The 27,731-nt window shown below is 39.8% G+C and overlaps 3 protein-coding genes across 4 annotated transcripts in view; 1 reads left to right on the top strand and 2 right to left on the bottom strand.

The window, feature by feature from the left end:
* The window catches only part of disp2 (dispatched homolog 2 (Drosophila)), a 22,561-nt gene extending 6,218 nt beyond the window's left edge, over nucleotides 1-16,343 (top strand). Inside the window, exons 2-11 of the mRNA XM_015379214.1 lie at nucleotides 466-604; nucleotides 1,334-1,642; nucleotides 2,358-2,437; nucleotides 2,805-2,834; nucleotides 2,947-3,070; nucleotides 3,401-3,516; nucleotides 6,209-6,321; nucleotides 7,230-7,327; nucleotides 7,565-7,723; nucleotides 10,762-16,343. Of these exons, the coding sequence (XP_015234700.1) occupies nucleotides 466-604; nucleotides 1,334-1,642; nucleotides 2,358-2,437; nucleotides 2,805-2,834; nucleotides 2,947-3,070; nucleotides 3,401-3,516; nucleotides 6,209-6,321; nucleotides 7,230-7,327; nucleotides 7,565-7,723; nucleotides 10,762-14,052 (4,459 nt within the window). The 3' untranslated portion in view covers nucleotides 14,053-16,343. The remainder of the gene's footprint in view (nucleotides 1-465; nucleotides 605-1,333; nucleotides 1,643-2,357; nucleotides 2,438-2,804; nucleotides 2,835-2,946; nucleotides 3,071-3,400; nucleotides 3,517-6,208; nucleotides 6,322-7,229; nucleotides 7,328-7,564; nucleotides 7,724-10,761) is intronic.
* A 1,222-nt stretch (nucleotides 16,344-17,565) lies between these two features.
* rpusd2 (RNA pseudouridylate synthase domain containing 2) lies at nucleotides 17,566-23,099 on the bottom strand. The gene is made up of 3 exons (XM_015379213.1): nucleotides 22,485-23,099; nucleotides 19,560-19,856; nucleotides 17,566-19,481 (listed from the first exon to the last, which is right to left on the bottom strand). The coding sequence occupies exons 1-3, from the start codon at nucleotides 23,097-23,099 to the stop codon at nucleotides 18,735-18,737; spliced, it is 1,659 nt and encodes a 552-aa protein (XP_015234699.1). The 3' UTR covers nucleotides 17,566-18,734.
* A 1,107-nt stretch (nucleotides 23,100-24,206) lies between these two features.
* LOC107087568 (protein-L-isoaspartate(D-aspartate) O-methyltransferase-like) overlaps nucleotides 24,207-27,731 on the bottom strand; it is an 8,696-nt gene continuing 5,171 nt past the window's right edge. Inside the window, exons 4-9 of one of the 2 annotated variants that reach the window (XM_015379215.1) lie at nucleotides 26,654-26,685; nucleotides 26,442-26,546; nucleotides 26,236-26,356; nucleotides 26,054-26,139; nucleotides 24,847-25,016; nucleotides 24,207-24,727 (exon numbers count right to left, since the gene is read on the bottom strand). In XM_015379215.1, coding sequence (XP_015234701.1) covers nucleotides 24,691-24,727; nucleotides 24,847-25,016; nucleotides 26,054-26,139; nucleotides 26,236-26,356; nucleotides 26,442-26,546; nucleotides 26,654-26,685 — 551 coding nt within the window. In that variant the 3' untranslated portion in view covers nucleotides 24,207-24,690. Of the gene's footprint in view, nucleotides 24,764-24,846; nucleotides 25,017-26,053; nucleotides 26,140-26,235; nucleotides 26,357-26,441; nucleotides 26,547-26,653; nucleotides 26,686-27,731 lie in introns of both variants that reach the window. The other variant, XM_015379216.1, reaches the window with a different exon arrangement.

Genomic DNA, 27,731 nt, shown 5'->3' with positions numbered 1-27,731 from the left:
GGGTGGATGGATTGGATGGAGGGATGGGTGGATGGATTGGATGGAGGGATGGGTAGATGGATGGATGGAAGGTTGGAGGGAGGGAGGGAGGAAGGGATGGATGGATGGATGGAATGGAAGGACATTCTTGTTTTATGTGATTGCTCTTGGACGGCTGGCTAACACCCTTTAACCACAAGACACATTACAATGATGTGAAATCCTAAATAAATCCTTCCTCTTCCTCTTTTGTTATTGGCCAATTTACATTCTGAATCTACAATGTGTTCTAGAAATTCATTTCTTACCTCATTAATTCAGCTGGATTTAGCTTTTTTTCTGTAGAGGAAACCATACAAATAGCAGAAAACCACACAGCACGAACTGGATTTATTCGTTGCTTCTGTCACTATTACCCCTCTTCCACTTATTTCCCCCTCTTATGTTTTTGCTGTACATATTTCTCCTTGTCTCTTCTCTGCTCAGTTGCATCCCGGTGGTTTCTCTGTGCCCCCCTGATGGCTCCGTTGAGGCCCAGCTGACAGTCATCCCCTCTACAGAGGAGCTCTGTGACAGCTGCAGCAGCCTTGGCAGACCCTCCTCCTCCTTCCAGCTTTACCATCAAGTATGTCTGAGCTCTGACTGCAGCACTGTGATCAGCATTTAGTGAAATACCTGCTATATTTAGGATGGACTGCCAAACTGACACTATATTATTCAAATGCTTTCTAATTTATGTGTTTTATTGTCATTATATTTATTAGGAATTCTGGAAAATGGGGTTTAAAGAACTTTTATTAATAAAAATAGGAAAGTGTGGCAGTAATCTATTAAACCACTCTGAGTTTTCCAAAACCCTTATGATGGATTTAGGTCAGGACTTTGACTAGGCCAATCTAGAAGAAAAATAAATGCTTTAAATTAAGGCATTTAGTTGGAGCTCTTTCTGGATGTTCAGCTTCATTCTGTATGAAAGTGAATTACTGTAACAATCTCATATTTTTTCATCCTCTAAAAAATTCCTCCAGGATTGTTCAGTATGTAGCTCCTTCCAACCCACTGTATAATACTGCCACCACCGTGTTTCAAACTTGAGATACTAAAGCCTGGGTTAGTTTTCCAGTGAGTTACTTAGTCAGGAGTATTCTCTTCCACATGTAATAGTTATCCTTGCAACAGAGTTCATTTCTTCATCTCAGGAGACCTCTTCTGATTCAAGCTCTCTGTCAGCTTAGAAAGACCACCATCAAGCAAAAATCCCAATAAATTACAGTGAAGTTTCTGTTTGTAACAGTATAAAAAGAAACATAAATAGTGTGATGCTTTAGGTCTTTTTATATATGTCTTTCTTAAGGTCCCCCAGCGTCTCCACACTGGATCCTGTCACTCGCAGCAGAACCCTAAATGCCCCCACTGCAGCCGTCACAGTTCATCCCAACCCCACTGCTGCCACAGCTGTCATTCGAACACGGCTTGTCCTCATGGTGACGGAGGAGTGGCGGGGAAATCAGAGCACAGCTGTGGTTCTGCCCATCAGGCGTCCTGTCATGGGTCAGCAAGGTGTCACTGGCTGCACGGGTCAAACGAGAGCAGGGCCCAGACCAAACCCAAGCAGCGTCATGTGGTGTCAGTAAGGTGGGTTAGAAAGGAAAGACCCAACATGGTTTAATGTTTGTCATTTTATTTCTTTACACACAAACTATGATTTCCTATTGATGGCATGTTACAATGATGGTGATTTAAAAACAAAAAATGTTTAATTCATCTCAACAAATCAAATATGAGAAAAGAGCGATATTAAGTCTTGTTTTTCTCATTTAAAATAACCGCTTTTCACTCAAATGTATTTTTAAAATAGTGCCATACATGAAGCATGACTATATCAATCATTATTCCATTGTTTTAATCTCCTAATTATGTTAAATGTGGCATTTCTTATTTTTGTGTTTAATAATTATCCTGTTTCCAGAGAATCTTTAACTCCCCCCATAAAAACCAGACGTCATTTAGACGTTATTTTTGGCCTAAATCCGGTTGGTCCGTCATTGTCTTGATTTAGTCCACAAACAGTCGATGAAAATTGGACTGCGTTTGGTGGGTCTGATTTTGTCCCATTTTAGTCTAATGACAGATTTTGAAAAGTCTTTTTAATGATCTGAAACTTGTGGATTTTCACATTTCACTTTTCAACCAAATGAAAGCGTTGTTTGGTCTTTTCAACCAGTTTTTGCTCGGGGGCTTTGCAGGGGGAACTATTATCCAGAGGGTTATATAAATTTGATGTCTGTTTGGTATCGGGAGGACAGCAGTCTAAAAGCATTTTAAAGATCTTAATAAAGCAGGATCAGGATGAATTAGGTACCTTATCCGCGATATAGAGACTGGAGGACCTTTCTGAAATCAAGACTAGGGAAATGGGGGCTCACCTTGCATCAGCTTTAAAAGCTGATCCACGTGGGTTCAACTCCACTTTGGGGAAGAACTGGAGCTGGCCTGTTAGGCTGAGCAATAGATCTATTTGGACCGACTTGGTCGCCCCTTGTTCTTTGAGGAAACTGGCAAAAAATCATTACAAGCATCCAGCTGTAAATCTAAGGATGAAGAATGTTGAAGCAAAATCAGTGGGAAAGGAATTAGTTTACCTTGAGAAAGACCCCTGTGCATAGAAATAGGAAAGCAGCACCTGATGCAGGATAAATGTGAGACAACTGATGGGTGACTATTGCAATAATGGTGTTCTGTAATTAATTATAAAATTTTCCAATGTTGGGACAGTAAAGGGATTTTCTAATTTTTTTTTTTTTTCTAATTTCAATTATTTACAGGACTGGTGGTCTCTACTTCATCGTTAGAAAGTGAGTACTAAATCCCAGGGTAGGGCTTTAATTCTCTGTATTCCTACACTTTTTCTTTAAACCACCGTCACCGATTTCTCTTTATTCTTTTGATTGTTTTCTGTCTCTGCAGGTATTCCCGGCTGTTAGTGGACCACCCGTTGGTGGTGCTGCTGGGTTGTGCCGCACTGCTGCTGGGATGCTCCTTGGCTGGACTGTTTATTGGCTCTCTGCCAGACTTCTCTGATCCACTTTTAGTGAGTAAATAACATACATAGAATCACCAGGATGCATGATTGAAATCTCACCTAGGCATAGTTGTATGTTTTAGGTACTTTGAATCTGAAATAATAAAACAAAACATTTAGAATCCTTGTTAAGGATTACTGGTCTGCTTTATGCCTCCTTATTTAGTCAGTTCAGTCTAATCAATAATTAATGCTGAATTAGATCAGAGCTAATTCAAATAAGTCTGCACCCTTCTAAGATACATGGTTAGACAGTAAACACTAATTGATATGGAAAGTAAAACATAAGCACATCACCACAGATGTTATTAAGTGAATCATTGTGCTCTGATCTGTTAGGGTTTCCAGCCACGGGGAACGTATCTTGGAGTTCGGCTGTCCAGCTTGTCCAAACTTCAGCAGGAAACGGGCCTGGGGAAAAGTCTGACTGCTTTACCACAGTCACTCAGCAAAAGGTCAGCAGATGGTCAGAGTACAACGAGAAGTATCTAAACAGAGAGAATAAACCTCTTAAACAATGCAAAAAAGAGTCTACACTTAAGCTGGAAGGGAATAATTAGAAACAAGCAGTTTCTCAGTATTTCTAATTGTTATAAGCAGGTAAGAGTTGTGTAGGAGATGCATTTTTTTGCAATTTTGCGCTTTTTTATTTAAAGTAGTGTGGTTTGTAATTTCTATTTTATATAAAAACTCAATCTGGGGGCAGGAGTTAAAATTAGCATTAGCTATGAACTTATTATGCAGCACTTCAGTGACTATGCTTGTTCTCTTTGTCGCTGTTAAATGAAGATTAAATTAATTTAGAAACTTTGCAGTTCCAGTGAGACGTTTCTTTTCATCCATGTGATGAATGTGATAATAATTTTAGTCCTTTAGTAATGCATCTGAACAGTGTTTTTGCTCCTTGGAGGATTATAAACCAACATAAATGATCCAATATTAATGATTATTATATTAAAAAAATACATGATTAAGTGTGAATTTAAAGGGGATTTGGTCAATTACATATACACCCCCCACCAATAACGATCAAATCCGTTTCTCTGCAAGTTGCAGAGAAACTACGCTCATTTTAAAGTCATCAAGGCATTTCTGGCATCATTCTGGCTGGATGTTTCACCACTTTTCTTGGCAGAATTGACAGAGTTTCCTTAAATTGGTTGGTTTCCAGGCAGTAAACCAGCTTTTATAGTCCATACATTCTCAACAGTATTGAGGTCAAGGCCATAAAAATCTTAAAATTAGCCAGAACTATTCTAAAACCAACATGGTTTTGGAATAGGTCCTAGTGTCATTCATCTGATTGGTTTGGGTGATCAGGAAAAACACAGGAGCCGTTAAAACTCAAGTCTGCTGGAAACTGAGACAACTTGAAAAAAAAATACAAATTAAACCTCTGCTCTAAAATAACCTCATCCAAGCTGTTCTGAAATGTGCAGAGAAAAGTTAGATGAAGAAATGAGGCATTCAGACCCAAGAACACCAGAGTGGGGCAGCTCAGACTGACCATCATCACGAGATGATGCAGCATAAAGTCAATGACAGCCTTTCTAAACCAGACATTTATTTACCCCGGTGGATAAAGGAAAAGTCTGCTTGAGATTTGCTCATTATGTCTGGAAATACGTCACTAATAAGCAACTGTAATCTAATAAAGCAACTTGCATCGTCTGACCCTTCAATAATAATGTCTTTCTACTGGCTGCTTCTGCAGTATGTTGAAATTCATTTCTTTAGTGTTACTCAAAAATCTTTAAACAAAAGTCTTTACAGAAATACTAGATGTACAGTCTACCATCTGACACACTGTGATCCCTGTTTACTCTAATTTCAAATATGATTTTATTCTTGTTATATTGCTTGACAAGCATTCATTTCCATGTTTCATCTGTTTTACAACCAGTTTAGGAAAGTCAATCTACTTAAATATCAAATTCTAAAACATCTAGTTTGTTTCATTGTTCCTTGATTTCTTTTTGAATTGCTCAGATGAACATTATTATTATTATTGATAGATTTGATCAATGATTATGTCTGCATTGATGGATGTTGCCGTTTAAAGGTCTTTTCTCATACTTCCCCCATTGCACACACTAAGGGTGTATGTAACGGTGCAAATATTAGAATATCTGTATTAGAATACAGATATTTTATTAAATAAAGTTATAGTGGAGGACATACTTTTAACAAATGGATCATCAAAATAAGTGGTTCTCCTAACTGTCAATCATTCTGTTGATATGTTTATGTAAAGCCGTGCTCATCCCCTGGTAGCTATCTTCTCCGGCGGTGAGTTTGTGTATTGTGAGTTTGTGCATTGTGTAAAAATTGCAAATCTCTTTTGAATGCAAACAACAAACTGTGCATGCGCTCATGCACATGTACATGCGTTTAATAGGCGTTCCCTCTTGGGAGTGGGTACAGGGTTGTGCATGTGCTTTTTTTTTTAAAGTGGAGAGGTTGGGTTTTAAAAAAAAAGGCGAAAATACCCTAATATACCATCAATTATTTAAGAAGTGTTAAAACTTGGGTTTTTTAAATTTCAAACTAAAAGCTATATTTAAAGTTACAACAATAAGAAAGGCATTAAGGTTAATCTACAATTAAGTTAAATTAATAAAGAGTAAGGTTAAATTATGTAACTAGTTAATTGATAGTGCAGTTATCCATGTTACTATTTTCCTTCCCTTTGGAAGGAGTAGCTTGTAATTACGACTAGTTATTTCTAAAAATATTGTAAGAAAAACTGAAAAACAGCTAAATGGCTAAAACATGAACTTTTTTATAAAACATATCCGCACATCCAAACTGGCTTGGATTGGAAAACACAGACTAATATTTAGCCCCTAGAATGCTTACAAGCTCAGGTCTGATGAAAATATGTCCTAAAAATCTCCATCAATTAACCAACTTATTTAATGGAACTCTGCCTCTTTTTTCACATAAAATTTTCAAATATTCAGAAGCTTTATGTTTGTAATTATGTGTTTAATTTTGCCCAAAGTGATCTATTGCAGTTTATTATTGTGTAAATAATTCAGCCATAAATAAATCTCATTGATTCTGGAGTCAAAGTAACCTTTCACTTCAGATATATTTGTAAGAACATATATCTGTTAAAAGTTTCTGACATTGTACTTTTGCCAGGTCGGGCTTTGTCAGCAGAGAGAACAATGACAGTCAGCTCGCTTCCAGAGGTCGTCTTAAAAGGATGCTGGCTGCAGACTTTTCTCTGGACACCTTCCTCTGTGACTCTCCAGGTGAGTAACCCCCCCCAAAACCTATATTAACCCCTTAAAGCCTGAATTGATATACATGTACATAAAGAAAAGGCATTCTGTGCATGTTTTTCCTAATTAAAATGGTTAATGTTCCTAAATAAATAGAAATGAAGGTAAAGTATATTTTCTTACAGCAATTATAACTACATAATAACATACACTGTGACTAGCACTTGGGTGATGCAAAAACGCTATGGTGACTGTTTGTTTTGCTGCAAAAATGTTCTAAAAATGAGTTAAAATGTTTTAAAATAAGTGTATTTACCTTTAATATGAGTAGGAAAATAAGATAATCTGCCATTTTTACCCTTAAAATAAGATAATAAGATATTATGCACTTGAAATAAGAGACTGCAGTCGTTGTTTTTTCTTTTTTTTAATGTAAATTGTCTTGTTCTAATGCCAAAGTGTCTCGCTTAAATGCTCAGTTTAAGAAAAAAATGCTGTTATTTCAACAAAAATTGATTTACTTAGATTTACATTTTTTGCAGTGTAATACAAGCAGTTTGTTGCTTATTAGCAACAACAGGCATCAAAGGGTTAAGTAAAGTTTCTGTAAGATGGAGAGAAAAATTCCTCCACACTGGATTAGAATATAAAAAAATATTAAAATCTTTAATTACATCATGAAAATGTTTAGTTTGATGGTGTTTAAAATGCCGTTTTCTGTGGAAAGGTATCTTTTTTCAATTAAATATTTAACATTGATGTTTTTGATCAAGAATTTAAAGCAACAAAACTAGATTTATTAGCCTGATTGCTGTTTGGCACATTTTCCCATGACTTTTTAGCCTCTGTGATCCTTTCTAACTATCCATGCAGTCACATGATTCAATGCTGGCCATCTTGTCGTCATACACTAACACCATCTGATTCTCTCTGTGCAGGCGAACGCTTCGCCCAGCTGGTGTTTCGATCCGAAAACTCAGCCAGTCTCTGGAGCCTGAAGGCCATCCACGCCATGTGTGAGATGGAGCAATCCAGGGTTGGCTCACAATCACTCACTCTTCGCTTTCCTTTCTTTTCTTTTTTGCTGTTTTCAGGCGTCAGTTTCTATCAGTGTCTTGTCCGTTTGACACTCTGACTGTAATCTACATTTTAATCCTGCTCTATAGTAGATTGACTGTACATTATCTCATGGGAAATTAATTGGTTTTGTGTGAATTAGTTTCAGAGCTGGGCATGAGTTCAGAAACTTTTTTTTTTCCTTCTTGTGAATTAGATTCGCTCCCAGGCTCAGTTCCAGGACCTCTGCCAGCAGCCTGAGGGAGTGGAGGCAGAGGGAACACCGAGACGCGGCTGCTGTCCAAGCTGGTCTTTGGGGAATTACTTGGCGGTCCTCACCAATGCCTCCAGCTGCCTCAGCCTTACCTCACTACAGGCACTGTAGCTTTTATGTTATCAGCTTCAAGCAAATTGGATTTAGTCATTTTTCTAGATGCAGCAGTTGTTTAAACTTTAAATTGAATGGGTCTGCTATAGATTTCCTGGGGAATTTGTAGTTTAGCTTTTAGATTCCAGGTTTCTGCTAAATTCAGCCAGATTCCAGTTTCAGCAGGGCTTGACATATAAGGCTGTAGTTAACAATCCTTTCCATTTGCCAAGGATTTTTAAAGCCAAACTTGTTTTTAAAACTCAAAACAAAGTGTGCTAGCCAAACCCTTTTAGATTGTTGACTAAATCAAAGTGAAACTCAGTTTTTTGTCTTGTTTTTCCTGCAAAATCTCAGATTTATTCTCTTCTCTGTACTTTTAAAAGGGCGCATATGGTTTTAAATTCTTTAAAAGTCCTATTTGAAATATGTATTTGAGGTTTATATAACGTGAAACTTTAATGATTTGTTCTAAATTACTTAGTATTATAGCTCCATAGGGGACTATTTTACCCATATTTCTGAGAGCAGCTCGTTTTGGTTCCATCTCTAAGTCAGAACAAGGCCCTGCACTCCCTGTAGCTTCAGGGACCTTGAAGACTACTAATTGACTGTGAGGAATATAAATTGCTGATAGGGCTGGTAAGCTGGAAGCCCCTGACTTTGTAAAGTAGTAGTTCCATGGCAGATACTCTATAAAAGGTAATAGAGAAAACTAAATGGATTGAAAATTTTTACACAAAGAGCATAAATTTACTCTGCAGCAACTAAACCCAACATTTCAAATAAAACAGTTTTATTTTACTCAATTTGTCCCCTTTAATCCAAAATGAGTGGTATACATTGCTGTAAAACATGAACACACACACACCCACACACATGTTCCCTCTTTAACAGTTCTTTAGTTTTACTTCTGTGTCACAATCAAATGCTTCAGGGCATCAAACACATTTTTTAAAGCATCTAAAGAAAACCTGGTTTGTAAATGACCTGGTTTAGTTATTTAGTGAAAGGAGTCATCCAATCTAGCCCAGTTCTATGGAAAAATGCACATTCGCACCATTTGATTCCTAAAAAAAAAAAAAAAAACATTTTACCCAGGCGTAATTACTGGAGAATGGGAAAAGATCTTGAAAAGCAACACTTTTTACCCCAGTCTGAAGAAAGTTAAGAACAGCTGGAAAATAAAGTGATTGATATCAGTCTAAAATGATTACAAGGTCATTTCTGGGATTGCAGCAAACCAGTGAAGGGCATTGTCTACACATGTAAAAAAGATTATTTAACCTTCCCGATTAACCCAAGACAACAAGAGCTTGTACAGGAGGTCCCAACAGAACTCAGAACCACTTTAAAGCATTGCTGGCCTCACAGCTAGTTTTCAGAGACTGCATAAAAATTACATCCATATCTCAACTTCACTGCTGTTCTGGGGACTCCTGTAGAACTTCTGAAGATAGTTTCACATAAAGCCGGTCGTACACTATTTGATTTTTTCACTCCTTGCATGCAGCTACAGCTCACACTGTATGACAAAACCGCAGCATTTCGTTGTACAGTGTGAGTTCTCAGCACACGATGCCTTCTCGCTCTGATGCGATCTACCTGCTCACACTGCACGTCTAAAAACCACATCGGATTCAGCCCCAGAGAGAGATGGCACAGCTGGGACCCATCTATCCGGAAACCAAACGAGTAGAAGAGGAATATGAAGCTCACTAGAGTGAAACGCGCTGCCTTGGCGATTTAGCAATTTTGTGCTGAAAGCCCAAAAAAGAAAAGGCGGCGACGTATTTGGACAAAACATGGCTGAGCAAATGTGGCTACTACGGTCTGTCAATTTAACAGAAAAAACTCCATTTCAATCGTACCCCCGCCATGCTTCTGTGTTTACATATGAGACGACTTCACAATTCCTGATCTGGAGGTGGTTGTGATTGGCTGATCGGCCCTTGTGACGCACTGTACACTGCACTACGCATGATTAGGCTGAAAGTTGGCCCGATAAGGGCAAAAAATCGAGTGTAAGCTCGGCTTAAAAGAACTCCTTCCTGCAAGCAGGCGTCCAAATCTACTACAACACGTTGAATAAACCCCCATACGATTACGATTAGGATTAATAAAGTATTTAGTTGAAATGAAATCGAACTGGTAAAAAAGAATACAAAGGGCTGGTTTCACCTGCCTCCCAATATATACATATCATTTTAATGATCTCCAAGATTTCGAACTAAATATTCTTTGGAGTGAGGTGAAAAAGGAGGAACATCTTGGAAGGAGGATGTACGACATTTCAGAAAACAAACACCATGCTGTCAGTCAAACACTGGGATGGCATTGTCATAGTTTGGGGCTGTTTTACTGCTTTAGGACCTGGACAACTTGCTTCAATTGATTAAATCCCCATTCCTCCTCTCTACAAGGATAATCTAAATGTCCAATCATCATCGTATCTCTTTAGGCTGAAAAACACCTGGATGATACAGCAGATAAAAGATCCAAAGAACGTCGCTTAACTCAAATGGCCTAAAAAGCTACATGAAATGCAAAGTTGTGGGAACACATTCAACAGGTCCTCTAATGGGGCTGATCGGACATTGTTCTAAAAAGAAGAGTGGGAAACATTTCTCCAAAGACTTAGCGAGGGTTATTGCAAATGAAAGAGTGGTGCCAAGATACATCCTAGTTATCAGCTTGGGAGCGGAACTGGATAACTTTTCTGCCATAAATGACTAAATGAAAAAATTAGCATTTTTTTTCCTACTTTTTTGAATACTTAAATTGGTTTAATGACATGAGGCATTTAAGTTGCAGAGAAAACAAGATCAATAATCTGTAAGGGGGGACAAATATTCGCCTGTGCAGAACCGGAAGGGAGAACTACTAATTACACATTCGTGCAAAAAGCGAACAGATTGTGAAGATATTTTCTGACACACCTGCAGATAAATGTGTTCTTTAAGTTCTTATTTCATTGTTAGTCCAAAAACAGATAAGCATGCATCTCAACAAAACTCATTTTTTCTGTTCTCTTTCTGCCTCACCAGGTTTCAGATTCTTTGAACCTTCTGCGCAAATGTGCTCCGTCCTACCACAGAGGAGATCTGACCGAGGCCTGTTCAGAGAGACCCAAGCAAGGCGGCTGCTCCTCGGTTCCCTCCCGCTGTAAACAATCCCGTGTGGTGTTCCAAATCCTGCACTTCCTCGTTGACAAAGATTTCCTCGGCCCTCAGACTGTTGAATACCAAATACCGACGCTGAAATACAGCCTTCTGTTCTTACCTGTGCTGAAAGGAGAGCACATGATGGAGATCTATATGAATAGCCTTGAAGGAAGGGATCTGACGTACAAAAACACAACCATCACTGGGATAGACTTTGGTATCAAGAAGACGCTGTTCAGATATTACTTAGTGAAAGATTCGGTGTTCCCAGTCCTTGCTATCGTATCCTTCTTGTTCACAATGGTTTTATATCTCCAGTCCTTTTTCATTGTAGCATTATCTGTCCTGGCAATCACAGGCTCTCTCCTTACCTCGTATTTCTTCTATAAAGTAGTTTTTCGTCTGACTTTCTTCCCAGTTGTCAACCTGGCGGCAGCTCTGATCCTCTTAGGAAGTTGCTCCAATCAAGTTTTTATCTTTACAGACTTTTGGAATCTGCAACAAACACAAAACCCTTCAGCCTCTCTGGAGAAGAGAGTAAACAGAGCCCTACAGGAAATAGGCTATTTGATCCTAGCTTCAGGCCTGACCTCCAGTTCAGCATTTTTTTCCGGTTATCTAAGCAGCATCACAGCTATTAGATGTTTCTCTGTTTATCTTGGGACTGCTTCTTTCATCAGCTCTCTGCTGGCGTTAGTATGGCTGCCCTGTTCTTTCATCCTCCTAGAGCGCTCCAGGAAGGCCCCGGCTATGCCTGCGGCGGTGCAAACATGGAAGCCCTGCTGCTCCAACAATCCAGGAGGCTTCTGGGAAACAAGTTCCCGTAAGAAATGTATCTTCAGCGTCGTGCAGAGGCTGAAGGAACTAAAACGAGGCATTGCAGACACATCAAACCTGCTGTTTCTGAAGATCTTGCCCTGCGGAGTTGTAAAGTTTCGCTACATCTGGGTGTGCTGGTTCGCAGTGCTTGCCACTGGCGGCACGTATATGTCCTGCGTTGACCCTGGCATGACGTTACCCACACTCGACAGCTGGGTCACCCAGCTTTTCCGCTCCAGCCACCCTTTTGAGAGATACGACGCAGAATACCGTCACATGTTTATGTTTGAAAGGCAGCGGAATGGAGAAGACAAACCTGTTACTGTCCTGCTGGTTTGGGGCATCAAACCGACAGATAATGGGGATCACTTTAACCCACAGAGCAATGGCTCCCTGGTTTTTGACCCTGACTTTAACATGAGCAGGCCTGAAGCTCAGATCTGGCTTAGAGATCTGTGTGTAAGAGTCCAGAATCAAAGCTTTTACTCTGCTTATTCACCAGAAAGCAAAGATGTCACGACAGATAATATCTGCCTGGTAGAGCAGCTGGTGCGCTGGGTATCTCTCAGACGATGCTCAGGAAGCAGCGATGCCCTTCATCTTTGCTGTAACATCCCCTTTCCCTACCCTCCAAGCATTTTTGAAAGCTGTCTGAATATCATGCTGGCGGAGAAACATGCAGAGGGCCACCATCCAAGTGGTGGAGGGCTGTACTTTCAGCCGGGCGGGCGGGTCGCTGCCCTTGTTTTGACTTTCCAGACCACCCACCTCTATAGCTTTAACTTTAGCAGAACCAGTGGTTTTTACAGGGAAATATTAACGTGGTTCAACAGAGAAATAGCAGGAGCACCAAGAGGGCTGGAGAACGGCTGGTTCATCAGCCAGCTGTCTCTCTTTGATCTACAGCAGTCTCTAAGTTCAGAGACTCTGCTGGTTGCTGGCTTCTCAGTAGCTCTCACCTTTATTCTGCTGCTCATAACCACCTGGAATATTCCACTGAGTTTATATGCAACTGTTGCTGTTGGAGGGAGTGTGTTCGTCACCGTTGGCCTCCTCGTCCTTCTTGAGTGGCAGCTTAGTGGCGTCGAGGCTCTACTCATATCCTCGGCTGCAGGGTTGTCTGTTGACTTTGTTGTTAACTTTTCTGTGTCCTACAGCTTAGCTCCTCATTCGGATAAGATAGGAAAAGTGGCACACTCCACTAAAAGGATGGGATGCCCTGTAGCAATAGTTTCCGGAGCGTTTTTCTCCATGGGTATTGTCATGTTACCTGCCACTGCCTTACATTTAAGAAAAATTGGGATTTTCTTGTTCCTGGTGAAATGTGTGGCATGTGGATTCGCAACCTTCTTTTTTCAGTCGCTTTGCTGCTTCTGCGGGCCACGGAGGAACTGTGGAAGGATCACCCTGCCATGCTTTTCAGAGGACACAGACGGCGTGCTGACCTCCTGCTCCGAGCCCGGTCCCTCGCCGGCCTCGGCTGCCAACGGTGCCTTTGCCAGATCTAGAGAGAGGAGGAGTTATGACAAAGAGGCAGGTGGTTACCTCTACCCTGACCACCAGCGTCAGCACAGACACAAACAGAGCGGAGGAGGAGCCGATTTGCACAAGGGCGCAGAGCAGTACGAGCTGCAGCCTCTGGCTTACCGCCTCAGTGACAGCTTTGAGAACAGCACCTGCACCAGTAAGCTGTCCAACCGGCCCTCTGTGCTCTCAGATGAAATTGAGTTTTGTGGCATAGAGGCGAGCAAGAAGGATATGGAAAAGGGCAGTGAGGAAATGCGCAGTCATCAGATCTACCAATCAGCTATCCAAACATCATCTCCTTACAGAGAAAACACCCTTCGCCAAGCAGGCCTGGTGCAGGATGATGCGGCTACTGGAAATCTACTGTGCAAAACCTGCAGGGGTCAATCAGTTGGGGGGAAGCAGTGGAGCAATACATCTTACTCTTCATCGTCAAGCATTGAGGAAACCATCATTAGCCACACAATGGAGACCATTGACCAGCAGTCTTTGTGCAAATATAAAAATCCCACAAAGGAGGGTCGCTATCAGCACCTACAGTCTCAGAGCTCTTATGAAGGACTGGACGACTCCTGCGAAACACATCTGAGTGACATTGAAGTGGGGTCTTCAACCCCCCAGCAGCCCGATGGAGAGGAGGAGGTTCAGCTGCAGCCGGGACACCTCAACGGCAAGAGAGACACACTGAGGCTTTCACTGAAGGAAACGGTTTATGAGACTAAAGACCGCAGCAGTCGGAGTGAAGAAGTGGTCATCCTGCCCAACAGCAGACCGGACCTACCAGATGTCTGGATAAAGCGAGACGGACAGCGGGAGGATGCATGCTAAGAAAGTCGCTGCCGTAGCTCCTTAAGCTACATCTCAGTCCAAGGTGCTTAATTTGAAGACATCTGGTCTTTTTCTTGTTTCCTAAAGGCATTTCATCTCCCATTTCCTGTTCTGATCATGTGGTAGAAATGTCCAACTTATAAGACGCTGTTGGCAAAACCACTGAAACTGAACCTTATAGGTAAAATGATTCCCCCACTCATCCAAGGTTAGGATTCAATACTTCCTCTATGTTTTAAGGACTATTTTAAAGAAGCAATTTGCTCCTTGCTAATTTTGGAGAGAAAAGATGGTTGCTTTGAGACAGGAGAGGAAGGAGAGGAGAGGGTGGCCTCAAGTACTTACAAATCTATTAACAATTACGTGTTTAGTGTCACTGACTTTAACTTTATAAACAGGAGCTTCTGGTTCATGACTCAAACTAATCGCCTTCAGGAAACAGGAGAAAAAAATCTATCTATTAATACAGTTTAAATCTGTCGAGAAACTTTTTGCAAACACTGTGCATTTGTTGCTCTTAATTTATAAAACTTATAACTGTTTTTACAAAATGAATAGAAAAAAAACGTAAGCTGTTGGATTTATATTACATGAATAAGGAAATGGGCCAACTGTAAACATGAAGAAAGACATCATGTTTTATCTAATGTAGGTTTAAGGTTGTCTCTGAGCACTGGACCTCGTAGAAAATGCTCCAATCAAAGCCTGACTTTAAACCAAGTAGAGTTGAATAAAAAGGTACCAGTTTGCATCGGTTGAAATCAATGCTGTTGCATGTCATTATCACAAAAATCTCCAAATAACTGCAGCGGTTGCCTGCAGACTGTGTGCCTGAGGCTTTTGAACCTCAAAACCTAAAAAAGAAATGGATTTACAGACATTATGAGGAAACACCTGCAGCCTATTTTATTGGTTTTCTTAGCGGCATTGTTTGTTTCTCATTATGTTCATAAAAAACCATGAAGGTATTAAACAAAATTATATTTAAAACCGAAAAGATCTTAAAGTTTCATCTTTAAGCATCTTATTTTTTTACATAATCAAATATGAATCTACTTGAATATTGAATTTTCGACTTTCTTGCATAATGAAAGCTCCTTACTCATTTTATTTGGTTTGTATAGATAACTTAGAGGGTGGTTAAATGTCAAAGGGAATGTATAGTATCCTGAGCTGTACATTTAGAGTGTATTTACTGCTGAAAACTGTGCATCATTGCCAATTCTAGTATTAAAGTTTTTTTTTTTTTTTTTTTTTTATCATCCATGGGGTTTGGTTCCGTTGGATCCAAGCGTGAGCCAAGTTTTCTCTGGCTGTATGGCACATCAAGGAGCAGCGTTACCCCTTCCCCCACCTGTTGCTGCTCACTGTTGGTCAGCTGGCTGAAAACTATATTTACCTTGCTTATAAGGAAGACAAATAGAGCTGTCTAAGTGTAATATTCTTACAAAGAAATAATATTTGTGAAAAATCAGCATGTTTGTTAAGCAGCTGACTGTAACCTTGACCGGAGCAGACAGACTTATTGACAATATTGGTTTATTATTCTTCCAGTATTACTTCATAAAAAGCAATAATACTGATATACTATTCATAAAAAACTACATGATACTTTCCTTTGTCAAATAAGCTATTTATTTTATATCTTAAAATAATTAAATAACGACTCCTCATTTGTACGTTTTATAAGAAACTGCCATTTTTACTTAAAGTTATAATAAAAGCCATTTGTTAGTACAGAAGTAAACAGTCCAATGCAAACAAAGCTGGAGTAATAGATAGAAGAGGTGCTTGATGATAGAAAGTCGATGTTGGTCTTGGAGGTGGCTGATTCTTTGTTGCATATTTATGGGCTGTTTTATGTTTTATGTTGTATTTATTTTCCTAATGGTAGTTTACATGGAGAGATTTTACATTTGCAAACACTGAAGTGCTTTTGTTTTTTGTTTTGTTCAATGTAAATTAAGCCGATGCTGTCAGGTAGCTGATGCTGAACCAGATGACCGAAGGTGGGATTTCTGTTGGAGAAAACAAGCTCAGCGGATCAAACCTCTGAGTTTCTAAGCAATAGTTCACTGGAAAACAACAGGGTATCTAAATATCAAATGAGAGTCAATGAGAAATTATTATATAAAAAAACAACGATTTAATATTAGAAGAAAGTTGTATTTAGATTGATTATTGATGAACGATCGTCACTTTAATTGTGCAGTGTTTTCGGATGAGTACCAGTGTATCACTCTGTGTTCTCAGATGTTTATTGTTTGCCTACGATGTGTCAGTGTCAAAAAAAAATAATAAACTCTCATCTTCTAAACTACTCTATTTCCCCAACAATTATGAGATAAATCTGTTTCCACTTGAAATTTGACACGTATTATAACATTTTAAGGAATCCCAGTATGTCTGAGCCTATCTATAATGTTAAACATTAAAATATATACAGTTTAATACATAGCCTGTATTTATGTGTTTGATGTGATTAAGTATTTGCACTTCTTACAGTTTGCTTTTGTCCAACAATTAAGTTTCATCCAGCAGGTTTTATCATTAAAGATAATCTGAGTTAAAGTCAAATGCAGATTTTAAAAGCTGGCCTCATTTAATAACTGGAACCACTGAAACCAGGCAGGCCCAATGTGAAAATGCAGCTGTGATCTAAACCCCCTCCAGTTTAAACCGTCAGAGATCTACTCAAAATGGGCCGGCCAATCATGTTGCAGTATGATGGTTTAAGGTGGGACATACAGTTGGGATTTCATCATTGAAAAAGGAACAGCAACAGGGTGGAATCTAAATGTTGTTTATAATCATTTTTAGCATGGTTGACCAAAACCAAACTGTGAATGTATGATCAGGTTGAATTGTCTCTGTAAATAGACATGTTTTGAATTGGCGCCAAATAAAGTGAATCAAATTGAGGGCGGGCTCTGGGAGTGTTTTCACCTAATCAGCTCTTAAGGTTCTGCTGAACGTTCCTCCTTCCTCTGACAGATCTAATGGGGCCAGTCCCAGATTAACAATTCATAGAAAAAAAAATCTTAGTTTATCATTCCATTTTACCAGGTTAGGGTTTTCCAGCATGATATCGCTGCATAGGATCATGTATAAACTGCATTGATTAAAAATCTTAAAATCGCTCATTTAGACGCAGACTTCCTGTGCTTTGGGTTTTCCTGCTGCTAATCGGAGAAATGTGTCTTTAAAAAAACCAGACAGCTAATCCAAGGAAACTAAAGTCTTCAATGCAGTCGATGTTCTTATTTCCTATGTGACCTCCTGGATAAGCTCTCTTGGAGTCAATCCAGTAGGCAAGCCGCTCCTGGGAGGGTTCATTATTATACGATGTTTTCACCAGTACCTTGGAATTGGCTTTTTAACCCTTCCTACATATATGAACAGTCGTGTTTCCCACCAGCCAGATTTGGCTTTTTTAGATTTTTTTAAATCCCATCTCATGTTGTCAGAAAAGTGCTATATAAGCAATTTTCTTTAAGTTCTGCAATGACAAGACACAAGTATGAATAACATTTAAAATACAACAAATCTGTAAGGGGGCAAATACTTTTTTTTTAGATCAGCAATGTGCACAATTTGGGCCATTTCTGCATATAACATTACAATGCTCTTACATAGAATAAAAAATTAACAATCCACCTGTTTTCTATCTTATGCATGAAAGAGCCCAGGTTCTGCACATAGCATTTGGAAGCTCAGAGCATTGTGAGCTTCTAAAGTTTGGGTATTTTCTATCTGATACATGCTTCAAATGTCTCTTAACTGGTTGTTTGTTGGATTCAAAGTGTGTGCTTTGTACAACATAAAATAAGATGCATTTATGTTACTTTAAACGATGCAGACTGTAAAAAAAACTGAGGTGATAAAGTTGATTTTAATGTGGTTCAGCATGAAACCTTTGAGGGATTTCCATAACATGTGTTCAGATGTGTGACTAAAGTTTTTTTTTAAAGCTTTCATTCTGAATTAGTCAGAATAACCTGCCTTAAACAGAAGAAAGAACAATCAGGCTATTTACTGTCATGGAAAGGAAACCTCAGCAGCACCATCACATCCAGCTGTCTGTTGTCAACTTCTCACAAAAAGGAAATAAAATGTATTTTCCTGGAGCAAACTGTTTTTTTCTAATGTTTCCTACAGATGCATTTTAGTCTTTGATTGTGATATATACTGGAGGAAAATGGAAGCAAAGAAGGAAGAAAGGAAGCAACAATTGGCAAGAGAACAGAATAAGATACACAGAGACGAAAAGTAGCAAGAAAGGAAATAAAGGAATAAAGGGGAAAGAAAGCGTAATGAAGAGGGATAGGAAATAAGGGAGAAAAAAAGGAAAAGAAGGTGGGAAGGAAGGTATTGAGAGTAATCTGCAAAATCCTGAAACCAAATTGCATTTATTTTTTCATAAACCTGAAATAAAACACACATTTCTAGGCAAGAAATTTAAGATTTAAGTTTGCAGACAGACTGGGGCCTTTAAAGTTGATCTTTTAGTACAACAGTTCTCAAAGTAAATATACACCCCCAAACCTGTAATTCATTTTAACTCCACTTCTTCAAATAACTACAGTAAGTAATAAATTAAGAAAAATAAAACAGGAACCTTGAAGATAAAACTCAGGATTTGTGATCAGAAAAACAAATAATAAAAAGGAGACAGGAACAGATCAGCTGAAACCGGTGTCCTGCCAGTCCTCTTTGGCCCAGTCTGGCAACTGTGTGGAATATTCAAAGTCTGGTCCTTTATAGCGTAAAGCATGCAGATACATGACGAGCTCCTCCTTCGTGGGGTCCGGACGCACCAGCTTACATTCACTGCACAGGTGGTCTCGGGTTCCTGGAGGAGTTTTCTGAGTAGAATCTGCTGCTTTGCTTTGGTTCCCGACTATATCTGCTGTTTCAAGGCTCTGAGATTCTTCTAAAGAGGCTTTGCTGGAGATTTCTTTCTCAGATGAATTCTCTGCTTGAGTCAAGTCTGTTTTCTCAACCTTCTCTGCTTCCCTTTGGACCCCGACACAGTCCCCCATTAGATCTAGCAGGTGTAAATCTTCTTGGGAGCGATGTTCTTCCACCAAAGCCTGCAGCAGCTCCTCGTCACTTTTCCCAACCAGCCCCCCCTTGCCCCTGTGAGGACCCCAGGCGTGGGACCCATAGATGGGATCGTTGAGGATAGGAAAGCCCAGGTACTGCAGGTGGACCCTGATCTGGTGGGTGCGGCCAGTGAGCGGTAGACAGCGGACTACGCTGGTTTTTCCATTAAAGCTGAGCCTCTGGAACACGGTTCTGCACTCCTTTCCCTTCGGATCGACCCGACAGAGGCCGATCTTAAAAGAGACGACCAGGATGGGTTCCTCACAGATCAGCTCGCCTTCAGGGAACTCTCCCTCCACTCGACACACGTACTCCTTCTCAAGCTAAAATAAGAACAAAAATCTCAGTGAACGCCAAGAACAGCTCAGAGAAGCTTTATTAAAATTCCATCCTCAACATACCTGTCTGTCTCTCACCATCTGGTCTAGTTTCTTGGATTTCTCCAGCGTCCTGGCAAACAGCAGGACTCCAGAGGTGAGCCTGTCCAGCCTGTGGACGGTGTGGAGCTCAGAGACGCCGTGCTCTTTACCCAGGATGAAAATCACAGTGTTGTGGCGGAAACGACCGCAGGGATGGACGGGGATAGAGGCCGGCTTGTCAACTACAAGCACCTCCCCATCGTCCACCAGGATCTCCAGGGGCGTGCCAATAACAGGAGGCTCATGGCGGTGCACAGTGTTCCTCATGTGGTCGTTATTCTACAGAGAATCAGAGTGAAAATAAACACTGGATCACTCACTATAACATTTAGAGACATTTCTTTCTCCTTTTTTCTGATCAATTATACATATTTATCCATGCAATTATCCAACAAAACTATTTTCTATTTCTGAAGGGTTTATTAGACTTTTTGTACATGCAGGGTGTACATAAAATGAAATTTCATTCAGTACAGCTCTCAAGACATTTCTATTTCTTAAGTGCAGCAGTGATCAAGTATAAACATAAGACTGGTATATAATTTAAAGTTTTTCCAACATTCAGCGTTTTTTGTTTTTCCCCATTTTATGCAACATTAAGCAGTCTAATGGCTGTGGGGAAGAAGCTGTTTAGGATTCTGCTAAAAATGCATCAGATGCTTCGAAACCTCTTCCCAGAGGGCAGCAGGGAGAACAGTCCATGGTGGGGGTGTGAGGGGTCATTTATGATGTTACGGGCTCAGGACACGCAGCGCTGGGATGAAACGTCTTTTATGGAGGGAAGAGGAGCCCCCATGATCCTCTCTCCTGTTCTCTCTACTCCCCTCACCTTCTTCAAGTCTGAGGCAGCTGGTCAGAATGCCCTCTATGGTGCTTCTGTAGAAGGTGGTGAGGATGGGTGGGGGCAGGTGGGCTCTCCTTAACCTCCTCAGGAAGTAAATACGCTTTTGTGCCCTTTTGACCAGTGAGGATGTCTGTGATGTGCACCCCCAGGACATTAGAGCTTTCCAGATTATTTGGATTTAAATATGATAAAAAAGCCTGCTTAAAATGCAAACTTGGTTTGGAAACTGGGTTAAAAACATCTTAGATTGAATGAGAATAACACCAGCTGAGTATTTTTATATAGAAGTTGTCCGATTAGAAAAAAAACACAGCATATCACCTGGAGCATAACAGCATTAAAGGAGTAAAGGAGAAATAACACGAGCTGCACCATGGAAGTCATTTGTCCAGATAGAGGCAGAGCTGAAATCAGCCTTTCTTTCATGTCATCATATCCAGATATTAAAGGTTAAATAACATCAGTAAACTGAATTAAGTAATTAAACATATGGAGAAGTATTAAACACAGAGTGCAAAACAACAATTGATCATTTCTATGACAGGTTTAAATTTAAAGTCCTAAAATTAGATCCAATTCATCACATTGATGGTTTACCGCATCCCCTGTGCTGGATGAGCTGTTTGTTGCATCATCACAAGTTTTGGCCGTGTTATTTCCATGTTAAATGCCTATCAGCTGAAAAAAATATACTCTTATTAACTGAGACACACCTTTTGTGATCTCTGGTTTGTTATTTGGTTTAAAGCTGTTAAGGGCTGCTGTAGGGCGGAGTCATTGAGCCTGGCAGCCACTGAATATGGGGCAGGCATTTATCTTAAAGTTTATCGTTATTGTAATCAAATTCTCATCATAAGAATTTGATTTATTTTATAAATGATAAATAATGATAGAGGATTGACGGTGACCCCCTCCTGGAGAGAAATATCGGCTGTGCTGCTGCTACCAACACCTCTGTTTATAGATGTTGGAGATCGGACTGTTTTTTCAGTGTAGTCCTGTTTCTCTGACTGTGACTAACTGGATGTTTCTTCATCCTCTGACGTCCTTTTGTATCTCTGCTTCTTTCTGTGTGTCTGCTTCTGTCTCCTTCAACCCCAGTCAGCCTCGGCAGATGGCCGCTCATACTGAGGCGACATTCACAATAGAGGCCTTGATGCTCAATTCTGATTTTTTTGAGAAATCTGATTTCTTTGTGCTACGACATTTCCAAATATATGCGACTTCTATGTGATCTCCTGTGTGAACTGCAGTCATACTACGCAAGTGTCCCGCATGCGCAGTAGAGGACACAACGACGTCACAGGTCAGCGTGCTCTGAGTGCATCTAGTGATCTCCCCAACCATAAAAACTAATCTTTTAAAGATAGTTAAGCATAAATACTGCTCTCCGCATCATCGTCTTCCATGGTTGTTGTTTTTCTTGTCGCTTATCATAGCAAGACCCAGAGTAGTGACCTTTGTCGGGTATTAATGGCGTTCAGGTCAGACACAGGTCGCATTTAAAAAGCTCAGATTCGTATCGGATTCAGGACCGCATAGCCAAGCAGCCTGGGTCACATTGGAAAAACTCATCTGTGTTTTTCAGACTGCCAAGAAAAGATCAGATACAGGTCGGATATGGGCCAAAAAAAAATCGGATCTGAATGTAGCCTGAGCCTGGTTCTTGAGGAGGTTTCTTCCTGTTAAAACTGAGTATTCCTCTCCACTGTCGCTACAAGCATGCTTAGTGTGAGGGATTGCCTGCAATCAACTGGTTTTCCTTAGATAGAAAACTTTGAATCAATGTGACTGTATGATCTGGTTAAATTGTAAAGTGCTTTGAGATAACATGTGCTGTGAATTGGCGCTATATAAATAAAATGAATTGAACGACTTTTGTTATCGCGATAGTACCACAAAATATCGTGATAAGATTTAAAGTCTATACCTCCCAGCCCTGCTCAATAAATGTCAGGGGGTTAGAGAGAGAAAAAACAAACATATTTATGGCTTCATCAGGCAGACACGTGACTAATATGATGGAGTAACATGGAGCTAAAGTGAGAAAGTGAAGCACTGACCCTGAGCACCACGGACAGGTCCTCCACCGGGGTCTCGTTGAGCCGAATGCGGCCCTCTTTAGCTGCCCTCTCATAGTACTCTATGGACTCCGCTCTGAACTCGCTCTTGAAAACCTCCAGGAGGCTCTTACCGATCCACCTGCCTTTGCAGTAGGTTTTGAAGTCAAAGTAATAAGGAAAAACTTTCCGCAGGCCGCCTTCGAAGTAGTAGGACGTTTCTTTGAAATGCTCCTGGCTGAAGCTGATCCCCGGGTTACGTTTCTGGGGCGGTGGGATGTACCTCTCCCCGGGACGGAGCTTCTTCCCTCCCGCTCCTCTTCGCCTCTTCCCTCGGCCGCCTGTCTCCGGTGGGTCGGCCTCTTCATGTTTGCGTTTCCCGGTGTTTGCGTCCTCTGTCTCCGCGGTGTCCCCCACGGACGCTGCTTCAGGGACTGTTTCCGGTTGCTCCATCGTTTCTGTCCCCCGTCGAGACCACAGATGAATAAACTTTCCGCTCAAAGTTCTGATAATGTCACGAGAAGGAATAAAGCAACAAACAAAACCCGTGAGGTGACTTTTGGGAACCGGGAACAGAGACAACAACAGAGAACTTCTAGCTGATCCACGCACATGCATTGCTAGCGTGGACGCACAGTGATGACGTCGTTATATGCGCGAGTTGTAGTTCCGTCAGATTTATGAACGTAAAATGTTTGACATATAAAATTGTTTAAACGGTTTATTTGCTGTTAGTATATGTTTAATTTTATTTTGGTGAATATGACTTTGATCAAAAACAGCTCATTTGTTTGAATTAATCATGCTAATTTGCAAATTCAATTCAGTTTATTTCTATAGTGCCAATTCATAACAGTTTACCAGATTATACAGTCAAATTTATTCAAAAATTTCTATCTAAGGTAAACCAGTTGACTCAAAGGAATTCCCTCACATTATGCATGCTTTTAGCAACAGTGGAGATGAAAAACTCCCCTTTAACAGGAAGAAACCTCCAAATACTGCCACATTATGTCTTTGTGTCAGTATTAAACTTTTAGCAAGATCCCAGCAACCAAACAGGAAACAAAGCAAAAACATGCAATACTAAATAAAATGTAAATTAAACAAGGTCTCTTTTGTGTATAATAAAAAAAAAAAAAATCAGCATTATAAGAGCATCTCAAAACTATTGGTATTGACATTTAAGTGCTGGGAATTTTAAAAGAAGCACAAAAAGTTTTTTCAATTCAGTTTATTTATATGGTGCCGATTCTCAACACATGGATCATCCAGTCAAATTGATTCAAAGTTTTCCATCTAAGGAAAACCAGTTGATTGCATTGACTCATTGACTCAAAGGCTTTCCCTCACACTAAGCATGCTGGTAGTGACAGTGGAGAGGAAAAACTCTCTTTTAACAGGAAGAAACCTCCATCTGCCGAGGCCGACTGGGGTTCAAGGAGACAGAAGCAGAGATACAAAAAGCAGCTGTAAAAGGTGGCCCCGTCCAGGAAACACACAGTCAGGCAGACGAGCTCCGAGCCAGCTCCAAAGGAAAATAAAAGATGTCTTTTTATAACCCCGGACCTTTTTTGTGTTTTTACTAGGCCTACTAGTTTAATAAAAAAAATATCTAATGTTATTAAAAACAGAAACAGTTATAACAAAGAATATTAGAAATAATCATTATTGTTATTATCATGTAATATTTTCAATGAAGAGAGATGTCAATTAAAAATAGCTTTTTTTTTTTTTCGTTTTATTAAGAAATATGATTTATACACTTCATTCCAATATTTCTATTGTTTAAAATCAACCGTTTATGGCACATAATTCTCTTCACAAGCCATTTCTGACGGTCATTCCAAAAAGTAGGCACACACCTGCTTTCTGCAAAATAGATCATATTAACATGCAAAGAGTTTCTAATTACAGTATTTTTTATAATGCTCTGAGTTTGTCACTTTTCTAGAATTTACAGTTTACTGTTTAACAAGCATCACAATAAATAAACCCCCTTCTTTCACATCAGTGTGACTGATTAGCTCAGTTTAAAAACTTTACAAGGAGGTTAACCAGTAAAATGGTGATCTCTTATTCTATCACTTATTAATTTAAACAATCTGTCCAGGTGAAGAGAGCATGATCCTCCTTCTTCGTTGCTAGGTGCAAACCCAGTGGAGAAAACGATAGCAAATACAGGAACTGAGATAGACTGTGAGGAGAACTACTGGAGCCCAGGGATGCAGCAGCAACGCCACCTCCTGCAGGAGCAACCAAACTGCAATCAGAGTTCATCTCTAGGGGAAGAAGAAAGGGTCACGCATGGTGGTGAATCGCTCACTGTTGGTTTCAGAATTTGAAGCAGAGGCTTTTTTCTTACCCTGGCCACTGGTGTCTTTTGTCAGTCAAGGGGACGTAAATGACTCCCATCAACGCCTTCTTCAGGAAGGTGCCATCACTTTGTCGATCGTATTGCTCCAGCACCTGACTGCCACCTTCAGGGCCCACAGGAAGAACCAGTCGGCCGCCTGGCTTCAGCTGCTCCAACAGCTTTTGTAAAAGGAAAAAATGGCGTTAAAACAAAAAACACCCCAAATTTCATCTTTCAAACACATTTTATTTCCATCTTTAATCACCAAGAACATCCCTAAACAAAAAAAACCCTCTCAGATAAGCCAAACAATAACACATCTCACAGAATGTGTCAAAGTATCCATATATTAATGACTATATGTTTGTGCTTTTACAAATTAAAGCTTTTTAAAGTAAACCATCATAATTTAACTTTAGATTCATTAAACTCTACAATGTTAGCAGATTTCTTTAGTACAAACAGTAATTTCACAAGGCTTTGATTTTATTAGAGCATTGTGAAAAAAAACCCACATTTTTATCTTTATCTTTTATCTTTTACTTTTATCTACAGTAATAGTATTATTATTCCCTTTTCTATATTTAAACAACATTCACCTGATTCCTGAGCATTTCCCTCATTGACCATTTTTTAATTTCTCTGATTTAATCCAAATAAAGAAACAATAATAATCTTTAATTAACAGCTGTTGTGCTAAATGTTCAATTTTAGTGGCTTAAATCATGAATAAATAGCTCTTAAAATAATTAAAAATCTCTGTAAATCAGCATATTGTCTAATTAATTTCTATGAGTGAATTAATGGTCTTTTTTTTTAATGGAGCTGGAAGAATGCACCTTCCAGAACTGTTTTAGGCAGATTATCAGAATAATAAAAATAATTTCTACGATTAAAAAAACAAAAAAACAAAAAAACATCTGAAACTAATACCTGCTATTTACCTTTCTAGAAAGTAGTATCGAAATCCCTTTAAATGTTATTTCTCTTTTTATTTGCATCTTTAGCCAATGCAATACATTTTTGGAATCCTTACTAAACTAAGTGAGGAGTCGTTAATCAAATAAAATGTCAAATAGTTTTTCTTTACTGTATGGAAATACCTTGTTTTAAATGTATATTCATGTAACATAAAATTAACAAGAAATGTAAAAATACATTACAGCTGAGTCAGGGAATCATTTATTATAAAATAGTTAAATATGATCCAACTTACAGTCTTGGGAACAGTAGCTGCAGCTGCACCAACATGAATGGCGTCATACGGTGCTCCATCTGGATACCCATGTCTTCCATCCCCAACTGTGAACAGATGGGATTATGACACTTGCAGCAAAGCAGTTTTATTAGGAAATTTAAGACAAATGAAAATCAAAGTATTAAAGTTTCCCGACCCACCTACAAATCTTACTCGTCCAGATGAAAGTAATTCTGGGTCGTCACTTTGCACATTTTTTATCGACTTCTGAACAAGTTCATCAATGTGTTCGATGCCAACCACCCTACCGCTGGGTCCCGTCTACCCTCCACAGAAGAAAAATATCTGTTACTTTCAGTTGTTCTGTGAACTTCCCTCATCTAAACAGTTTATATGTCAAACATACCATTCTTGCAAAACAGGCAGTAAGATAGCCGCTTCCTGAGCCGACATCCAATGCAGACGCCCCTTCAATTAGTTTATCGCTAAGCAGCTCCAGAGCATGTGCATGCTGGCGACAGAAACACGTTTCATTTTACGTTTGCATGTCCAGAAATGACAAACTTCCTAACTCTGTGTGTATCTCAGGTGCTTCCAGTCCAGCTCAGTCAGTCTTACCATGTGTGGAGCACTGATGGTCGCCTTGTAGCCTGCAAGAAGTAAACACATCATCAAGTGTTGCATAATGTTCTCAGCGTTTGGTGCAAATGTGTTCACTAATAATTCTTCACTTTATCTTCATGATGCACCGCTAGAACTTCAGAAATAAATCTGTTTTATTTCTAACAAAAGGCAACAATTAAAAAGGAAAAATAAGAGTGTAAAAGTTCCCATATGCATGCTTCAGGCGGTTTTGGTAAAACGCTATGGCTCCGTTTACATTGCAGGCAAATCGACCCCCTCTCTCACACTCAACTTTCCTGTCAGCCTACTCCTGAAAAAACAAGCCACTAGTGCTGTAAAAAACTCAAAAAGTAGAACATAAAATCAATCCCTGATGCAGGGGTTGCCACAGAAAGTCATTAAAAATTGAAGATGGACTTGGCAGGGACCCTATCCTGAATAGGCCCAGGCTTCGAACCCAGGTCCCCTGTATGAGAGACGTGGACCTGCTCCCCATCCCTTTGGTAGAGCAAACAGCTAATGACTGTCCATGTGCAGGACTCTGTTAATGCTTAGTTTTTTTTAACATATCACCAGAATGATTGACAATTAGGAGGACCGCTTATTTTGATTGTCCATCTGGAAAAAGAACATATTTCACTCTACCTTTACGACGAAGTGGGAGTCAGTGCTGTCTGAATAAGGCTGGAAGTTAGAAAGGAGTTAGGATGTGATCTAAAGCAGCTAATAACAAGCCATCATGCGCCAAAAGGTCACTTTTTCTTAACTCTCCTGTTGGCAATCTCCCACAGCAGCCCCAACGCTGCAATCATTACACAATAAAAGTCACCTTTTCACTAACCGACTCAGCCAGATGGATTTGCTCCGCATATCCATCTGGAAACCTTCCGTTGAAGTAATTTTGGGAAGGGGCGAAAATACTGGTTAGCTGATGGCCTATGTTGGTGATAGAGAGGCCAAATAAACCAATCAGATCAACGAAGCATATGACTTAATAACAGACCGACGACGAAAACACAACCACAAGCCAGGCTACTCTTGCCGAAACCAGTCGGGAGAAGAGCAAAAACAT

The sequence above is a fragment of the Cyprinodon variegatus genome, unplaced genomic scaffold, assembly GCF_000732505.1.
Source record: "Cyprinodon variegatus isolate N-32 unplaced genomic scaffold, C_variegatus-1.0 Scaffold187, whole genome shotgun sequence".
Taxonomy (NCBI): Eukaryota; Metazoa; Chordata; class Actinopteri; order Cyprinodontiformes; family Cyprinodontidae; genus Cyprinodon; species Cyprinodon variegatus.
Note: the sequence above shows the minus strand (reverse complement) of the source record. Positions and strands in the feature narration are given on the sequence as shown.